The 19,549-nt window shown below is 39.3% G+C and overlaps 2 protein-coding genes across 4 annotated transcripts in view; one reads left to right on the top strand and one right to left on the bottom strand.

The window, feature by feature from the left end:
• Positions 1–392: 392 nt before the first annotated feature.
• LOC140237481 (costars family protein ABRACL-like) lies at positions 393–8,196 on the bottom strand. 2 transcript variants are annotated; one of them, XM_072317407.1, is made up of 3 exons: positions 8,037–8,196; positions 5,251–5,322; positions 393–2,844 (listed from the first exon to the last, which is right to left on the bottom strand). In XM_072317407.1, exons 2-3 carry the CDS (start codon positions 5,309–5,311, stop codon positions 2,660–2,662), a joined length of 246 nt encoding a protein of 81 aa, XP_072173508.1. In that variant the 5' UTR covers positions 5,312–5,322; positions 8,037–8,196; the 3' UTR covers positions 393–2,659. The 2 variants fall into 2 exon arrangements, with proteins under 2 accessions (XP_072173508.1, XP_072173507.1); XM_072317406.1 differs by lacking the exon at positions 8,037–8,196 and adding an exon at positions 7,766–7,903.
• Positions 8,197–8,601: 405 nt separating this feature from the next.
• Positions 8,602–19,549, top strand: part of LOC140237758 (arf-GAP with GTPase, ANK repeat and PH domain-containing protein 1-like) — a 180,593-nt gene continuing 169,645 nt past the window's right edge. For both annotated transcript variants that reach the window (XM_072317691.1, XM_072317690.1), the window contains exon 1: positions 8,602–8,941. In XM_072317691.1, the coding sequence (XP_072173792.1) occupies positions 8,767–8,941 (175 nt within the window). In that variant the 5' untranslated portion in view covers positions 8,602–8,766. The remainder of the gene's footprint in view (positions 8,942–19,549) is intronic.

Here is a 19,549-nt window from a genome sequence, read left to right as displayed (position 1 = left end):
AGGCATGTCAATGTCTGAAGCAACCTTGCTACACATGTAAATGTATGTGATTCTATGAATTTCATATGCTTGAAATCAATAGTAGACCTGTTGCAAAAGATATTTGAAATATATCCCCTCTCTGTCTATGTTTATCAATCTTTCTCTCATTCTCTCTCTCTCTCTCCTTCTTTCTCTTTTTCTTGTCCAATCTACAGAGCAAATGAGGTTATTAATGGATAGAATGTGAGTTTTGACAAAAAGAGTGTATTCCTGGGATGGTGCATGCTTGACTACACAGCCACTCCCCCCCCCCCCCACACACACACACACACACACACACACACTTGGGTCTTCATGTTACATCTGGGCAGTCAAAACATAAAATACAACACGAAACAATACAGTTTTCTTGAGATCGTTAAGTTTCTTTAGTTCTTTATTTTGTCCCTCGAAATTCTACTAAAATTCTTCTCTCATATCAAAGTAATGTCTAATCCTCAAGCACACAAAACATCAATAGTTTCACTAATTTTTGCCTCATAAATGACTCTAAGCAAGATAAAAAACGTATTGCTTTGCTAACAAATGTTCATACTCCTGCACAGTCAGAAGTGTTCTAGAAGTTTCATGTACTAAACATGCCATTCATAGATAGAATGAGTCAATAAATAATTTCTTTCTGCCTCTAGTTATAATATGGTTTTCACACACAAAGTTAGTCTTTTTCTGATAGTCAAATGCAGAAAATCAAGTTTGTTGTAGCTTCCAATGTCAGAAAAATTGGATGCCACTGAGCAGACAAGATGTCAATCACAAAGAGATCATAAAACAATTGATCATGTAGTAAAAAATTGTAGGCAAATTACAGGTCAAATTTTGGTCCAGTGTAACTACAGAATACTACCTGGTAAGCTACTGTTTAATAGTGATATAAAGTCAGTCTTCATGGTGAAAGAAACGAAAAAAAAAAAAACCAAACTTTTAGATATGGAACATTTATATTTTAATGGCTGTTTAATGTGCATTCTGCAGAAATAAGCAAGATTTCAGCAAGGTTTATCAATATCAAGAAAGTCCTTCAGAAACTCGTACAACGTACAATTGTACTCGTACAATTGTAGTTTCAAAAGTCAGTGTAATCTTGGATTTAGTGAAGTAAAGTAGCTATATGTAATATTGCTCAAGAAAATCAAGGTGTGAAATTATCATCAGTCAAGAATCCAGACATCAATCAGACTGCCTGAAATTGAAGATGAAAAACACAATTGAAAAATACTGCTAAAAAGATAAGCAATAGTTCATACAAGTTACTGGAGAAAAGGTGCTGGAATGGGTTAGATTACTACAGTACAACACATTAATGCATTGCTGTAATACGGAGAATTAATAACTTTGTGATAGAGAAACTATCCCACTTTCACCATACCTGATAATACTTGTCACAAACTATAAAATCTAAAATTTGTGCAAATTTCAGAAATGCAAAAATACATGTATTACACAAAAAAGTACACCTAAAATAGCACAACAAAACAAGAAACCAAAACAAATATTGCTTTGACATAGACATGAATTGCGCACAAATTTGTGACTAAGAAACAGACAAGACTAAGAAAAAACCTTTATATCTAAGATGCAGATTCAAAAGGTACTCCGTACACAAGTCCTGATCATTCTTGGAATGTTCACAAGAGCATAATATAGCATCAAAATACAGTCATGCAAGATAGACGAGAACGACGAAAAATGTGAATTAGCACATCAAGAACAGTCAGATCGATAGTACTCATTCTCACTTGTGGACACATCAGCATTTTTAAATGAATTCAGCACATACACACATCACTGAACAAAGACTTGTGCATGGATATTTAAAGTTCACTGGTACTTTTCATACTCGGCATACTTTCATAACAATGCAAAATTACAGGTAACGATGACGAAGAAGAAACATTTGAGGCAAATACTAGCAACTAATGAATACCCAATGTCGTGACTTGTGACTAATAACTTCAAAAACCAAGTAGCGTTTGTAGAGCAAAGCTGTGGATCGTGACCGTAGAGAAGTAATCAAGCTGAGAGATTAGCCGTAAGTTCATACTGACAGCCTAGATAGAGTTTTCAGTTAAAAAAACAAAAACAAAAACAAAAACAAAAACATAAGGGATGTGTTCTGTGTGGTGTATTGGAGTATAAGATTATGTGCAAAATGCAACTTTGGAAAATTTTACACAATCTGGTGATCATGTAATTTCACAAGCACATTAAGAATCCCAGAATATTATACATTTCGTGAAATGGAAGATCAAATTGTCATTAGAGAGTAATTGCAATCATTTATCAAATTCAATATCATATTAGAAGACCACATGTAGACTTTCAGAGGTAGGATTCCCTATGGAAGCATCACACTGCTGTACAATCACAGAATATAGTGTCATATTTGTTTGGTACAGAAACAATTAAACATTGGGGGATGGAAATGATTGTAGGGGGGACACAAATAGTTCCAGCTGATCCAATGCAGAGAGTCAAACCACCAATCACATGAGACTACTGTGATGTAAAGCTAGAGCTATAGCTTTATTCTTTTTGTTGATAAATACCCCTAAAAATGCATAATTGGTATAAAACTGACTACATGTATCTCAACCACCCCTATCCTTAATGTTTGAAGTTACTCTTCTAAAAGGACTACATCAACATTGTCGTGGACTCCTTGTAGTAGTAACTCTCCCTGGTAAGTAATCTTCTTCTTCCTCTTTGCCGCCTTGAGAGTACCGACGAGAGCCTCGAAGAGGTTCGCACATCTGTCGTCCGCGAAGAGCACTCCAAACTTTACGGTAATCTTCCCATCAGGACCTGCAGAGGATTAATGTGTTAAAAGCGTGATCACTCTTCATTAAAAACATAATCATGATGCACATTACCATTTACCCCTAAAAAGACTGGCCCATTTTGGAGGCTAAAACAAACAAACAAACAAACAAACAAACAAAAAACCTGGGTAGGGTTGTAAAGGGCCTCCTAGAGACGATCTTGGCTGCTGATCATGGATGATCACAACTAAATTTGGCATGTATGTTTGTCATTATGTTCTCAACAAGTATGTTTGGTAATTGTGTGTCCAATCCCAAACTGTATATTTTGGATACACACACACACTTAAACACACACAAATGTTAATGTGAACTACTAATGCTAGCCACACAGTTGTTTTCATGTTTAGTTTTCATTGCTAACGTGATATAGTTTCTTTCATCGAATTAAAATGAGAGAAATGCAAACAGTTTTCAACACAAACAACTAAACTATGATCATACATACAATATAGATGTAGAGTAGTCTTGAATCCAAACCTTCCAGGTTTTTATACTGGTTTTCGCTGTAATAATTTGACCGAAAAGAGTTTAGCATATTGAAGTCAATACAGGGGACTCCTGTTATAACAAAGTCATCGGGACCAGCAGTTTTCTTTCATTAAATCAAAATTTTGATATAGCCAAAGAGTAAAGTACACAAAGACATGTAGATGATAATTTTGGGATGTGAATTTTCACTTCGTTGTAACAATAATTTCGTTATAACCCTGTTTGTTATAACGGGAGTGCAATGTTTTGATTTCTGTTTCATTAATGGTAAGTGGTGAAAACTGACAGCAAATCCTTCCACTTTCATCCCAGAGAAAATGATTGACTGGAAGTTAATATCCCATCCAATGTTCACAGATACAGATGAAAATTTGATTTTAAATGAAGTGCGATTATCTCAGTTTTTACTTGCCAATACCGGCAGTTTACTCTATTCAGAACCACTATAAATATGACAGTGCTGGGTGATAAAATGAAGTTTTGTTAGATCATGATGGCCTACTTTACCTTGCAAGACTATGTCATTAATATTCCTATTATTCTAACTAAACTAACTTCTATTTAGCTCCAAAACTAGGCTGTCAAAATGAATTGTAGTTTCTCTGTCGAAACCAAATGACTTCCTGCAAGGTTTTGGTTTTGGAAAAATTCAATTATGTATGCAGGGCTGACATAAATGAAGATTAACGAGTTTGTACCATTTGTCAATTGATGTTGCACATATAATAACTTACAACTGGTGTTAAAGCTGACACATGTAGGTCTACTTGGTTTTCATATTATTGTAAGAGGCCCAAGGATAAGTTATGATAAAAAGGCATGTCAAATTATCAATCAAGATCTGCTGTGTTTCATATCCCAGACTTTACTAGAGATACAGTTGTGGCAAGTGACAGCAAAATAAATTCTCATGTTTGTTGTGATGTCACAATGCCATGACAATGGAGGAACTTTTTTTTTTTTTTTTTGGGGGGGGGGGGAGGGAGGATTCCAAATTTAATACATGTAAGCCTACACAATGTATATCACCACTACAAGGACAGTACAACCACTTTCTTGTGATGGTAACTTCTGGCTTTCAGTCTCACTTTATGGGACATCGTTCTCTCTGGAGGGGGAACAATACTAGCAAAACAGCTACAACGTGTATGCTGCTTATAAAAACCATCAACTTAGATATTAGTTGAAATGAGTAAGTAGATTTTATAGAGGAAAAACTTTTTATAGAGGAAAAATAATATCAAACTTGTTTTCCATACCTATCAATACTAAAACATTATAAACGAGTGGTGCAAATATTTATGCAGAAGTACAAAATTGTAGATGTCACAATGGAAGTTAAGTGACTGTCTTTGATCTTTGGCCAATTAGCCAATCTCAACCAATGTTATGGCCTCACGCGTCTCACACACGCTTAGAGATTGCCATGGATCACTATTGGGAAGGATATAAGTTAATCTACTGAGTGTGCGAATTTCTTGAGGTCAGCCAATGAAAGAACTGTTCTTTGGATTTCATGTGTTCTGTTTTTAATAATTCTGTTGTAGCATCGTTCATCATTACAGGGGCTTTCCTTTTGCATCAGTCATTATCATGTGAATTATCCAGTAATACAATACAACACAGAATATTCAAACATTGATTTGTGTCACTGTCAACAACAACAACAGCTACAACCAGCTAATTTCTCCCACTCAACACCTCCCCCCCCCCCCCCCAAAAAAAAAAAGATTAAAAAAGAACAAAAACCTGTCATTTAAACTTGTGAACACATCCTACTCGACAGACTTTGGAAGTTCTACATTACACTTGCATTACATTAATTATTTCTCATTTCTATTTGAGCAGCACACTTGTGTGAGAATCTTTGACATAATGACACGGTCACTGGACTCACCTGGCTGACCAAGTCTCTTTATTTCCTCTATGAGCAGGCTCACCTCATGTTCCACATTCATGACTGTACAACCTGAGGATAAAAAGACAAACAGAACAACTTCATTACACCATGATGCACTACAGCTGTACTTTTGTTCATCTGTGTGTTTGTGTGTGTGTGTGTGTGTGTGTGTGTGTGTGTGTTCAATATTTCAAGGACCTCTCCTGAGGCTGAAATCAGTATGGAAAAACTCAGTCATGCATCTGATCTCTCAAGCCCAAAGTCACAAAGGTACAGTAGTTCATGTGGACAGATGATGATACAAAGGTTGTCTCCTGTGCCTTCCTCCCAGAACAGCAAAGATTGCAAGCTGACCTGTAGTCCCTTACAGAATGGTCCTCAGTGTGGAAACTGAGATTTGATTCAAAGAAATGCAGTGTTCTACATCTTGGATGTAGAAACCCTGAAGGATGCAAGTCCTACACACACTGAGATGCAGCCCTGACTACAGCAGAGGAGCAAAAAGACCTGGGGGTGAGTACTCATGCATGTATACGTCAACTTGAAGTTCCACCAACATGACAGTAGCATGCATGTGTATGGGATGCAGTTAGTATGGCCAACAAAGTCCTCATAAGCATCAGGCGTACCTATCAATGCCACAACATGTCCACCATCACCAGACTGTACAAAGGACGACCCCTCCTTGAGTACGGAAATGCAGTCTGGGGGGTGTTTCATGAAACTTTTTGTCAGTGATTTACACCGACAACTGTTAAAAGCTACTGAAATCCTTGCGTCTGATTGGCTGATAGCAGATTTGTCGGTGAAAACCTCCGACGAACTCGTTGATGAAACGCCCCCTTGGTCTCCCTGTTACACTTCGGACATCAAGGCCATGAAGAGAATGCAAGAGAGAGCAACTAGGACGATCCCCTCTCTGAGACACCTGCCTCGTACAGATAGGCTTAAGCTCCTGAACCTTCCATCCCTTGAGTACCGGTACCAAAGGTGGAGAGGAGATGATCCAGGTGTCCAAGATCATCCATGAGTATGACAGAATAGACCCTGATGACTTCTCTGTACCAGAGCAGATATAACTACAAGAGACCACAGACCTGTACAAACTTTCTAAGAGCTCTGAGATGTAGAACAAATTTAAGAAGGATACATTCACTCCAGGGTAAAAGATGACTGAAATTTCCTGGCTAATAATGTGTAGTGGAAGCTCCATCTATTGATGCTATCAAAACTAAGCCGGATTGGCACTAGGAAGACCAATGATTCCTGTCTACCTATTCCTAATAGGCAACTCTGTTTTCTGATCATATGCAGTAATTACAAATTCTCCCTTTTTGGACTGGACAAGGAACTACCCACCAATAAATGCGGGATGATAATAGTGTCAAATTGGAGAGGATAGACTTTGAAGCCTGACTGCTGTCACACAGCAATCTTCCAGTATCTTTGGTAATCCTAAAGGTAAAGGTTAAAAAGTACAGCAAATACATTTTAATCCATGAATGAAAACAAGCCTAAGTACTAGAAAGTGTATCTTGCACATACATGTGCAAGCATACATTCATTATTACACTCTCATATCTGTTAGTATATTTGATCTGTCGAAATTTGGATAATTTGTGGACTATATAGATCCAAAATATCTTCATAAATTCAAGCTTCTGTGTCTGGGTCAAGACCATGGGGAAATCCTGGAAGACATTGAAATATCTCATCCCATCCAAGGAGATAATAGACCAGGCAACCTGGAAAAAGGCCATGAAGCTATATGGAGGAAATGAAACACCTTAATTCCAGAGTGGTGAAAACGGATGATAAATCAAATGATATCGATCTTCGTATGGACCATACCTTTCAATTTCATAATTGTGAAGACATACCTGACATTCCAAGAGCTAGCATCACCTCCCCCCCCCCCCCCGTACGAGTTTTGCCATACCATTCTACACTACCCCACCCTTGCTAGCTTTCACGTGGATGCACGCATTCTCAGTCCCACACGCACTAGGCAAGTGGTGGGCTATCACTCAGTGCAGTGTGAGTTGTACATTCTATGTGTATGTGTGTGTGTGTGTGTGGGGGGGGGGGGGACATCTAAAAGTCTTGCCGAGCTTTTGGACTGGGGACCATAACAACACTGTCACTGTGAAGAAAGCAGGGCCAGGGATAACTGCGACTAGTCCGAATGCGAAACTGTGTGAAGGAGCGCCCCTGGGCCCAGGGTTAGGCCAGGGACTGACGTTGCCTTTAACTTTAGCCAACTTTAGCAACTGAAATCGGAGATGACTGGTACAGCTATGGAAATGCCCGGTTGCCACGGCATAGTACTACTGACACTGTGTAGTAGTAGTTGGAATATTATTAACCCTGGGGCGCTCCTTCACGACACACAATACTGTGCGAGCCGAATGCGAAGCGTTCGAGCTGGTCGCAGATAGAATATTATGATTATGAACATACATGAATATGACTATGAGCACAATAGCAATAATAGAAAGTGAGATATACTTACCACGCGTCTCCTTCATTATTAATATTTAAGTACGGATGATCTATGAGCCATTATCTTTACCGGCACTCTCGCTCCTCTCGCTCTCGCTCTACTAACGTCAGTATTCATTCGTATTAACTTTATGTCGTATTGATTGGCATGCGCATGATTGGCATTGTCATTATTGCTGATTGAAGATCCCACCACACTTTCACGCGCCTCGCAAGTCATAACGATTTCAACATTGAATCATGACTCGTAGGAACATGTTTAACACTAATAGTATACTCACTTTAGCTGCGACTACCGAATAGGCATCAAAACAAGGGAAGGCGTTGACTCCAAACTGCTTGTTCGACTTCCGTAAATTTACTGCACAATTCACTCAAACGATCGACGAGGCTGCGAGCGAGAGACAACCCTCCCTCTAGATTCTCTTTGCTGTAAGTACGGTGTTTATGTGTGGCAGGAACCCGTGAGAGAATCCGCGCGTGTGTTTTCTCTCAGCTGATCTCATTTGCTGGCTCCAAGTGAGTCATACATTGGAAGACATTGATATTACGTGACTAGACTGTCAACTCCACAGACTCAGCGAAGTCAATCTATTACACACAAATACACACACGCACGACACACAGGCATTCACGATCCTGTGCGTTTGAGCCGTGTACGAATGTATGCACATGTTGTTGACGAATCGCCCGTTATTTTCTGTATTATCGCAACGGACAATACACACACACACGGTAAGCGCCGTGCACTGTGGACATCCCACATCAATACCGTACCCAACGAACCCACCACCATCGCACCCACCAACACACACTGGTAAATGGACTCACTGTGCATGCATGAAATCCAGAGCAAGAGCATGAAATAGCGAAGGATTTGTTCCTATGTCATTCTCATACACCTACTGTGCGCAACTTGACGGTGGAAACTGCTCTAATTCCATCGTTTTAACGGTGCAAATTCCGTGAATGGATTATTCCTGTACCTGACAACCAAGAGGAGATGTTACCATGAATATGATGAATGTCCACAACCTGGAACTTTTAAATTCCCGAGCTATTCGGGAAGAAATCCAGCGATTTGAGAGCGTCCACCCCCACATCTACGCGATTTACGATCTGCTGGAGCAAGTAGAGGACCCGTGTCTGCAAGATCAGCTACGGGAGCATGTCGTGTGCATTGAAGGTAAGGTAGAAGAAGAACACGGGGGAATTCGAGAACATAAACAACAAATGAATGTGTGATGTGGATTTTATGAACTCTCTACAAAGAAGCTGCTGAATTTAGAGGTATCTAGATCTATAGTATAAAACCAAGAGAAACCGGGTGTAAAGGGTAATCTAGGCCTAGATCTAGTCTAGACTAGATTCTAGATGTCTAACAACGTTAGAAATTCTTCTTCTTCTTCTTCTGGTTAAGTCTGCCTCCTTCAATAGCCTGAAGATTCTTGCAGACTGGTGCTATTGACATTATAATACAATTTATTTACAGATATTTACAAGCACATAGAAAATTTGACGAAAACTACTAGCCACTGTGATCAACCGTTAGACGGTTTCGAAATGATCCCACAGATGGCGCAGAAACAATGTCTGACGACAGGGAATTCCAGTTCCTTACAGTTCTTGGGAAGAACGAATTCTAGACTAGTCTAGTAGTAAGCCTACATGGCTACATTGTATCTTGGATCTTGACGTGTAAAATTATCGTTAGATACCAACTCTACAGTAGTCGTTACTGCTAACCTCTTAAAAGTAACTTAATTAGGCCCATGAACTTGTAAATTGCATTCCTAAATCTCTAACAGATTCATTTTCAGCAAGGATCAGTTATAAGGGTGTTGAGGAGCTGGTAGTTTGGTACAGTAGTCAGTAGCTGTGTCACTTTCCTTGAAAATTCCTCCTAAATTATCTACTTAATTTAAATTCTAAATCTTTGATATTTCATAAAGCTTGTCCACGCACTGTATTTACTCTAGTACTAGGGTGTCTGGAGCATTTTTGTAACTTTTGAAATTCTGTGAGAAACGAATTGTGAATTATTTCATATGAAAGAGAATTACATCATTAAGACATATTTCAAATTTCATGGCGAAATGATGTTTCTATCTTGAGAAATTTAACTTTGAAATCACATTAATATCACCCCCTTTTTTTACGAGCACGCGTGAAAATGTGACCCAATCATGTTTGCAAACAACGCCGAAAAGCTGCATTCGCGTGTGGATCTCCAGCGATCAGATAATGAGCGTACAGCGGTTAGAAAATACGCGTAACAAGCGCAGAAGCCACTCCCCCTATGTGTTGTCATACCCTGTGTGCGCTGCGTGCGTACATATTTTGTACGTACGTGCTCGGTATTCAGTTTACATTCGATTCGCATGTACCGTATTGAGCGCCCTACAACACGTACGAACCCCGCGTATGTATGCAGGCGCAGCTAGCAGCAGCTCAGCGCAGCGCATGCAGCCCGCCGGTAAAATTCGGGGAGCTGAGCGGAGAGCATTGCGATGTAAGCCAGGGCAGCCGGCATGGCGAGCATGGTTCGAAGAAATATGCAGTCGATTGTCGAGAGCAGGTGCACGCAGCTCGCGTGAAATGTACAAGCTACAACCTCTACAGCCACAGGCTTGGAATTGATGCCACATTACCACTATTCGTACATGCAAAAATGGCCAAATATGAGTCTTCCGAAATCTTTTGCACGCCCTTTTTGTCGATCGGGTGTTGCCGCTACCACCACAGTAACGTAATAGTTAAGGCCTACACCACCATCGTACTTCGTTCACACTTGGCTATAGCGGACATGATTGTATTCACAACCGACTTCTCGGCTTAGCACCAGTGACTCGAGCATCTCGAGTGCGCTTTCGAAATATAAATGAACAACGATAAGATCATAACCAATCCACAAGTAAACTGATAATAGTAGACAGAAATTTAGTAGAGTCTGGTTGTTTTGCAAGACGTACGTGATATTTGTGAGCGTGACTGTATCTAGTAATCCAATATGTACAGTACAGCAGAGTGCATAGTGATGCGCATAGGAGCTATCGCAAGCGACAGCCCAGTTTCCTGCTGCCTCGTGATATGCACATCATACACAACACATACAGACACACACACAGAGCACTTTGCTGGCAGCATCTGGCGTGCGAGGCATGCACACGCGATCCCCACACACACCGCAGAGGCGCAGGCCATGTGGTGGTAGACGGCGATGCGTAATCAAATCTACATATGCATTAGCCCCTTTCGTGCGAAGTTACTATGGATTCTTGCATACGAAGCCCCGCCTAAAACGTTCGCTGTGACCAAAAAATTATTGCAAGGGGTATCTTCAAGGCGATATCCCCACACCTAGGCGTGGAGCTAGCGAAAAACTAGCCACACCATCGGATTCAGCATATCCTCAACTCCTAGCATGTCTTGGGGCGATACGAGTACCGAAGCAGACGCTGAGATATGGGGATAGATGTGCTTCTGTCGATGTTTACATCAATCTATCGTCGGATTCATGAACCGCCCCTCTGATAGAATATGGAGCAAAACTTCCTCTTTCATATGATACCAAATTTGTCAGGATTCGTTAATTGCATGGTCTGGGGATTTGGCAATAAAGGCGAAATTTGGCACAAAAATGCTGGGTCAAAACAGCGTAGGCGCGCGGCTCCATTGCGTTCTATGGGACTTGCGTGTTATTAGATAGGGGCGCGTTTTGGTCGAGGGTTAGCAGTGCGCGATCAGACACCCTACTAGTACGTGTATCAATGGTGTACGGTACATATGTTAATATTTGTCAAGTCAGCAAGGGTTGTGAATTAGCAATGGGGATAAACGCACAACATATTTGATAGGGGCAGTGGTCAAGCGCAAGCCTCCCTTGATATCACTCATTGCAGTGACTAGTGTCTATATGGGAGGATTCTGTCTCTTTTGTAGGTCAGAGGAGAACCACCATAGTCAAAAAGTGTTATAAAACTCTTCTAAACAGACAGATTTTTCTGTCTACATCCTTCAACTGTTTGAGCATGATAATGCATCTTCATCTGAGACTCTATAGATTCAATAGAGTAGAGATCTAGATCTTGACTCAACTTGAAACCTGTTTGATTTTGATTAACATAGTACATTGTACAAACATTAGTGATTAAACAAACTTAACATTAACAACCAAACAAAGCGTAGATCCGGTACTTTGTAGTAATTCCAAATATTGTGATACATTTATTCAACTATTATGCCAAAATATATTACCATGTCTATTGAGATACACTTTGTGTCAGATGGCATATTAAATATTCTGCATGTTTTTGTAGCTACAGTGTACAGTACATTTTGTACAGTGCATTGTGTATGATACAAAATTGTACAATATGTTGCGTGATGCGATGGCATGGCATGCGAGAACTGGTTACTATGCACCCTGGAAGTACCCAACAAATAGAAAAAGTACCAGAGCAGTGGAGAGGAAAGAAACACATTACACAGCTGTATATGATAGCGAGTATGAAATAATGAGATGAATGTCATCTGGTTATCAAACAGATGATAAACAAATGTGGATACAGCAAAGATGAAATTGACTGGATACAGAAGCAGAGCCTTTGCCTATTGAAACTTCATCATTATCCAACACATCCTTTCATAAATCTTACTCAACCAAAGTTCAACTGACTGGCAGCTGGCATTTCTTTAAACTTAAACTCTCTATATCTGAGGATGTGTGCACATTTTACTACAGTATGGTAAACTGATTACAGACTACATCTACATAGTAGTCTAGTATAGAAAATCGTGCTCATGTTGATACATGTTCTGGCACACTGGTATGTGCATACAGGACAAAATTTCATGAGGAGTGGCCATATTTTCAGTATGAAAAGAAAGATACAACAATTGTATGTGATTTGTAAGTTTTCTTTGCTTGATTTAGATAATACAATGGCCATTGCCCTGTAGTGGGATAAGATAAGCACCTAAGATGATGCATTGTAACTTTTAAATGCTGTTGCTACATTGTATGCAATGCCTTCTTTAGCATGATGCATAGATGGGAATATAAAGATTTGCACCCATGTACATGTACATGTACTCCTCATTGTACATGATAATGATGAATTTAGTGTTTTATGAGCTAGGGGATTCCCCCCCCCCCTTTTTTTTTTTTACCTGTTGAGGACGAACTGATTTTGCTAGATCACACATTTTCCATAGACACCTGTCTGAGTATATAAATTTGTAGTCTTCAATGGTTAAGACAAATTAAAAAAAAAAATTGTAACACCCACAGTCATGTACCTGGTATTCAGTATTTGCATGATGTAGGACCTATGTTTTCAAAGACACCTGGTATTGATAAAGAAAAAAAAGAAAGAAAAAATTGTTGTAATGAATGTGGGGTACATTAAAAAAAAAAAAAAAAATTCCAGTGTATTAAACCTGTGTATTATATCATTTATGTTTTTCCTGCATTTATAAAATGGGTAGGCTCCTACATGAGAATGTTGGTTGTAAGTGCGCTACAAGGCTAAGATTGTTGGATTTCACTCGCACTCTATACACATTGTACTTTATAGCTGCCATACAAATTACATTTTCCCTCCAGGTCAAGATGTCCTTTTAAATGACCCTTTGAGTGACCGGCCTCGGTCCAGATTCATCATGTACAATTTGTAGTCATACCATGCGATTCATAAGACTACTTGAAGCCTCTGTGTACACGATGCAGTACATTACAATATGCAGCAAGCCCTCTGGATGCATTCATACAATGTACATGGCACGGTGATCAATCCCTAAGTGAGGCCCTGGGGTTAATGTAACGACACTGAATTGCCATGCCTGCCACAACTCATGATCATCAGGATTATGTCAGCTGTACGAAAAAGGAGCACGAGTTGTGAATAATAGTTGTAGCATATTTAGGATCTTTAGGCTGTGTATATTATCTTTATAAATACCACATAAAATTTCTATCTAACAGGATCAGTAGAGAAATTGAATGTTGCACTGTACTTTTCTTGTAAGATTTGATGAATTAGATTACAGTATGAGCTTAAATAATTTGTGATATCAAATTATCTATTTGATTGGTAGATTTTGTGATCCAGCATTATATATGACTTTATGCTTTTCTGTGTATGTGTGTGACTGTTTTTATGTTCATGCCCGCACTGTTATGTGTGTATGTGTCTGTATACATAATTACGTGGGCATGTACTGTTGAGGGGCACTTGGGGATCATTTGGCTTGGGAGTTGGACTCTCATAATCAGACTTCGATCATATGAGTGAGTCTGGACTGCATCCAAATTGCAGGCTTCAGAAACTTGAGTAGGCAACAAGTATCCTTACTTCAGAAGTACAGCGTCCGTCGAAGATGGAAATTTCATTTACCACCATACCTCGTGGATCATGAAGAGTGCTCTGCTGAAAAAAACACACACAAAAAAAAACAAAAACAAAAAAACCCAAAAAACATTGGGTCTTGAGACATCAGGTGCAGCGAGGAAAGTAAAGGACCCATCTACGTACTTCCCTAGAAGAGTAGATAACCAGCTGTTTCTTGCAGTAGTAATAGGAATTAAATATGGATCAATTATGGGGCTGTTGTAAAGCTGTGGAATTAGATAATGCAAATGATTCTTGTTTTAGCTCAATAAAACTACCATACATACATAAAATAGTTAATTGTAATATGCTGACTGCATCTTGCAAAATCCAGCCTTTATTTGTTTGTTTTGGGGCACACAATTTTCAGGAACTTGTGAATGATACTAGTGTCCTTGTCTTCATCTTTATTTTAGCTCAAGTATCGAGTTATTTGATATACCGGTACACAGCATAGGAATAAATTCTTTTCATTCACTTACATACAGTACAGTACTTCCTTTGTAAACTTGTTAAATCCTTGTATCTTTTAGAGAACAACTTTTGTAAATTTTGATTTCATACCCATTACATGATCACATTTATACAATTATATTTATAAGCAAAAATACTTGCTGGTGGGCAACACTATGATTCTATTATTTTCAGGCATGGTTCAAAGCTTGTAGAACATCGGAATTATTTTGATATACTTTTCAGAAGCTCAAAGTACAATTTGTACATGCAATCTGTGAGATACTTTTATGAAATGAAATGATCATTGTATGTATGTGTACCATGTTTTTTGTTGTAGTTCTGTATCATGCAGGAATGATAGTTACCTCATGGCTGCGAGTTCATTTTTGTGTACTGTGTATAGCTAAACTGTCCATGACCTTTGCACTTCCATACTGTACTTTGTACACTAGTCTGTGTATTAGAGTATGCAGGATCGGAGTTCATTCTGCTGATAGTCATTGTGTTATAAACTCATTATACATTACAGCACATGAATGTACTGGTACCAATTTCCATCCTGTGTTCTAGCATGCTTCCATCTTGTTAATGTTGTGTACACACTATTATTTGCACTGATTGTGGTACAATTATATGTCACTGATGTGCATTGACATATTAGATTCTGTTTATTGGCTAATGTTAATATTTTATTAAAATAATAATGATAATGAAGGTAAAAAATGTACAATTGTAACTAGAGAAGCCTGAATATCTAGAACATTTGTAGTGTTACTGAATGTCGTTTTAGTTAAAAAATACATCTTTGCTTGCACATTTACATGTAGTTTTTCATTTTTTTTTTTTTTTTTTTTTTTGGGGGGGGGGGGGAGAGCTCAATTGATACACTTTGTATGTAGTAAGGGTTAGTACCATGCACCTAGTTGCTTTAAAAGTGCCCCGAATAATGGCGTGAAATGTGGGTGGCATACTAAGGAACGTGTACATTGATATCAATTCAAAGCATTGAATGAAAAATAAATGCAGGGAAAATCGAAAAGTTCATTCATTCATTCAGTGTACATTGTACAGTCTTTACTGCCTGTGTTCCAAAAACAACAAACTGTTGGCAGTTTTGTAAATGCTGCTAATGTCAGATCTCCTTATGATCAAGTAATCACTGCTGGACCAAATTATATGGCAGAAAAGAGATTCATTTTACATCATACTGTATATGATGATGTATGAGACATGTTGTTCTTTTGCATAGTGTAATTTCTGCTACAGAAAAAAAAACTCAATTCTTTAATGCAAGAAATCTACCAGTGTGCATACAGAACTTTGTATTTTCCAGTACAGTAATTGCGAATACAAAATCAGTACAAAGAACTCCACAAGGGATATTGTAATCATGTGACAAAGATGACTGGTAATGTTGGATGGCCGGTCATGTTGGATGAACCTCCTCTGTACTGGCCATGTACACTGTACATGGTGTACAACGTGTAACTCTTTGCATTTGCCCGATAGTACACTTCGTTGTATTGTACATCTTTCTGGATCAGTTTCCTTTGGTTTCTGTACAATGTATTCTCATTCAGGATCTGTAATTATTCCTTGGCAAAGATAATGAAGTAAAGCTGCTCTGTACTGTTGGGTTTACAAATTATGGTACATTGTATGTAGTGAGTACAAGGTATGTTAACCATTTGTTTCAGTTTCTGTGGAGAGAGAGATTTTTGGCCAGGAGATTCCCTGGCTCTACTCTTTTTATGTGCAGGCCAACAAAAATATGGAGTGAGCATGCTATCCATTTTATTCCTGAGGGGAAGTAGTAGGGACTGTCCTACTGGAATAACTGTACTCAAGTTGTTGTTTCTATGTATCACATTCAGTCCAAATATTTGCATTCATAAACTACTGTACTGTAATTAAGCCATCGTACATGTAGGCCTATGCATCATGTCTTTTGCAGATATTACGCAAATTGTGACATCTGTGAGTGGTTGAATTCTCTCAATCGAGTACCACATTGACAGATTGGCAAAGAAGTGTTATCTATTTTTGGAAGAAAAATTAATGATTTTCAACCTTGGAGGGGATTTACTAGCTGGCATTTGTGTTAAATATCAGGATTTTTTTTTTTTTTTTTTTTTTGCAATTCTGCAATGATTTCACAAATTAAAACACTGCAAAATATATCATATTCAAACAGTATTTCAGTGGGAAGACATTACAATTCCAGAGTTTTGGGGCATGAGCAGAAAATAGGGCCTGTGTTATTTCTTTTTCTTTAACTCTTTTTACATTATAGCATGCTTAGTATGTGGTTTTTTTTTTCCCATTGGTAAAAGTAAACCAAAATAAAAGTTTTGCCTTCAAAATGCATTTGATATTGTACTGTATGTCCTCAATCTCTTGATTCTCTTCTAAACCTGCTTCATGTTAGTGTTATTTGTTTGGTCATCTCAAATGAAGGGAATCGCCCAAGGTTTAGGTTCACTGACATTATGTTTTCTTGTTTATCTGGCATTGGACTAAAGTTGCCTGCCAGAAGAACGATGGTTTATGTTGAAGTAAGCTGTTTACGTTGAGCTTGTAACAGTTTGATTCACGAGTGGATTTTATGACCCAGAGAATCGCATCATTCATGGATAGACTAGATTCTGTGATCCATAAAAAAAACACACCCTTATACCCCTTTCCCGCTGCCCGTCTCGGTGAACCACCGAGAGGTTCCCCGGTGAATTCACCGGGGAACCTCTCGGTGAAAGTTTGAGTGCCGTCGTTTCACACTGCTCTCGGTGAAACTTTCCCCTAGACGGGTTTTCTGCTCGCAACGTGGGTGATCTTATGTACTTGAGTTTTTTGTGCATCTGCGATTTGGTTTTTTCGATCCCATGTTCAGCAAGTTTTCGGAGGAGGGACTCGTACGCGGCAGCGTCAGCCGACGTCCCGCTCAGTTCTTCGTTCACTGCTGCCTCGCTACGTAATTGAAGTAACAGTCTCTCTTCGTCTTTGGTCCACGCTCCAGCCATTTGCAAAATTCCCTCAAATTTCAACAGCACAAAACGTCAACGGATTTCTCCTGCACACTGTAAACCCAGCACTTGACGAAAAAAGCACAAAATACGAAAAAATCAAGCAAAAGGCGCACTGTATCAGACTTTACTGGAAGAGTTAAGAGCTAGACACTAGAGGAAGACGAAGAAGGAGGAAGCATCAAATCGATCAAGTACATATGTACACTGTAAACCTATATCAGCTTTGTATACAGTACACGGCGTGCTAATTACTAGTAAACAATACAATGCACAGCACGATGCAAAACAATGCCGTCGCACTGTGAACGCCACATTGCACACGAAACGACATACTAGTACTATGTAGTGTCGTGTGTATGTTTACAAACACGAATTACTAGTACCCTGTACGTGTGGATTTGGGAGGTCGAATGCGCGCTAGCTAGCTGAAAACGTGTGCATGACCAGAAACAAAACATGACCTTTGACATAATCTGCATATTTTCCCCGGTGTTTCACCGAGACAACCTTTCACGCTGGGCGCTCTCGGTGAACCACCGGGTAATCTCCCGTTGAACTATCGGTGTTCACCCAGGACGCTTCTAGGGTAAAAATTGCCCAAAATTTCATCGGTGTTTCACCTAGGCTTCCCCTAGGTTTCAACCGAGTGACCTTTCACACTGCGGGGTTCCCCGGGTGCCCCCAGGTGCCCCCGGGGAAGATTTTCTTCAGCGGGAAAGGGGTATTAGATTGATATCCGTATAGCATGGACCTACCAGGAATAAGGGTGTGTGGGGATCTCTACTTAACCCCACTTCCTGTTGGTGTATAGTAAACAATAGTAGAGTATTTCAATGGAACTTCTTTGAATTTCCAGGGCTATGGCTGATATAAATTAACAACATTTTTAGCAGTGGAATGTTTGTGAATGATGAGCTGTGGCCAATGAGTGTATGAGGAAGCCAGAAAGGAAATGACATGTGTGTCTGACAAAAAGGATAAAAAAAAGTTTGTGCTCTGTCTATAAACCTAGATGGCTAATACATGGCTCACTGCTAGTAATCCTCTTGTTGTTAATCGTTCTTGACACATTGTAAAACACTGAAGTACATTGTACACTCTCCCTTCTTGTGGTTTAAATCAAGGTGTGTCTTTGGATATACTGAATAGCTGTGCACCTTCCATTGCTGCATGCTCAGCACCATATCAGGGGAGAACCGTTTTGGATGTTGTGAAATTTATTTGATGTTCCAAGGGATGTTTGTTTGATTATAAGGAGAGCTTTTCTCACTTCTAAATTGTTTTGATAATTGAGCGTGTTCTGTGCATGTATTGTACACTTTTCAATCAATGCAATAGCACTGCAGCTGCTTACAAGGTGAGGTTGAACAGTAGGCCATATACAGGAACTCTCAGACCAGACAACACTTGACTGTTGGGATAATTTGGAGTCAGATGTCAAGGAAATTATCAGTAATTGTGGGGAGGATTATACAGTACACTTAGATTGGCATTATTCACTTAGCCACTCCTTATCAGGCTTTTTGTATCTCGTGGTAACAGTCCTGCACCCACTAACATACTGCAGATGACTGTATGCGTGCAGTAGGAATACATGTGTACATATGGTGTACCTCCTCCTCCAAGCTGAAGCCACTTTGACCCAATCAATACCTCCACAAAAGGAAGCCTGCTGATGAAATATATAATGAGAAAAGCTGCTTTTGTTTTGATCCCCCCAAAGACAGCCCATGTGGATGAAGAGATAAGTGTAACCCTTGCTATTGTTTGGCAAGATAAAGGGGCTTTGGGGCCAGCAGTCTAGTCAAAGCTTTGTCCCCTCAGGAAACTGACCACAATGGGGAGTGTCTGGTCAATGAGAGTGGCAATACAGGCCTGATTGAAACTGACCTTCCAGACCAGGGTGAGACACAACAGTTTCTT

The sequence above is a fragment of the Diadema setosum genome, chromosome 14 (assembly GCF_964275005.1).
Source record: "Diadema setosum chromosome 14, eeDiaSeto1, whole genome shotgun sequence".
NCBI classification, from domain to species: Eukaryota; Metazoa; Echinodermata; class Echinoidea; order Diadematoida; family Diadematidae; genus Diadema; species Diadema setosum.
The sequence above is the reverse complement of the archived record's forward strand: the minus strand, read 5'-3'. Positions and strand labels throughout refer to the sequence as shown.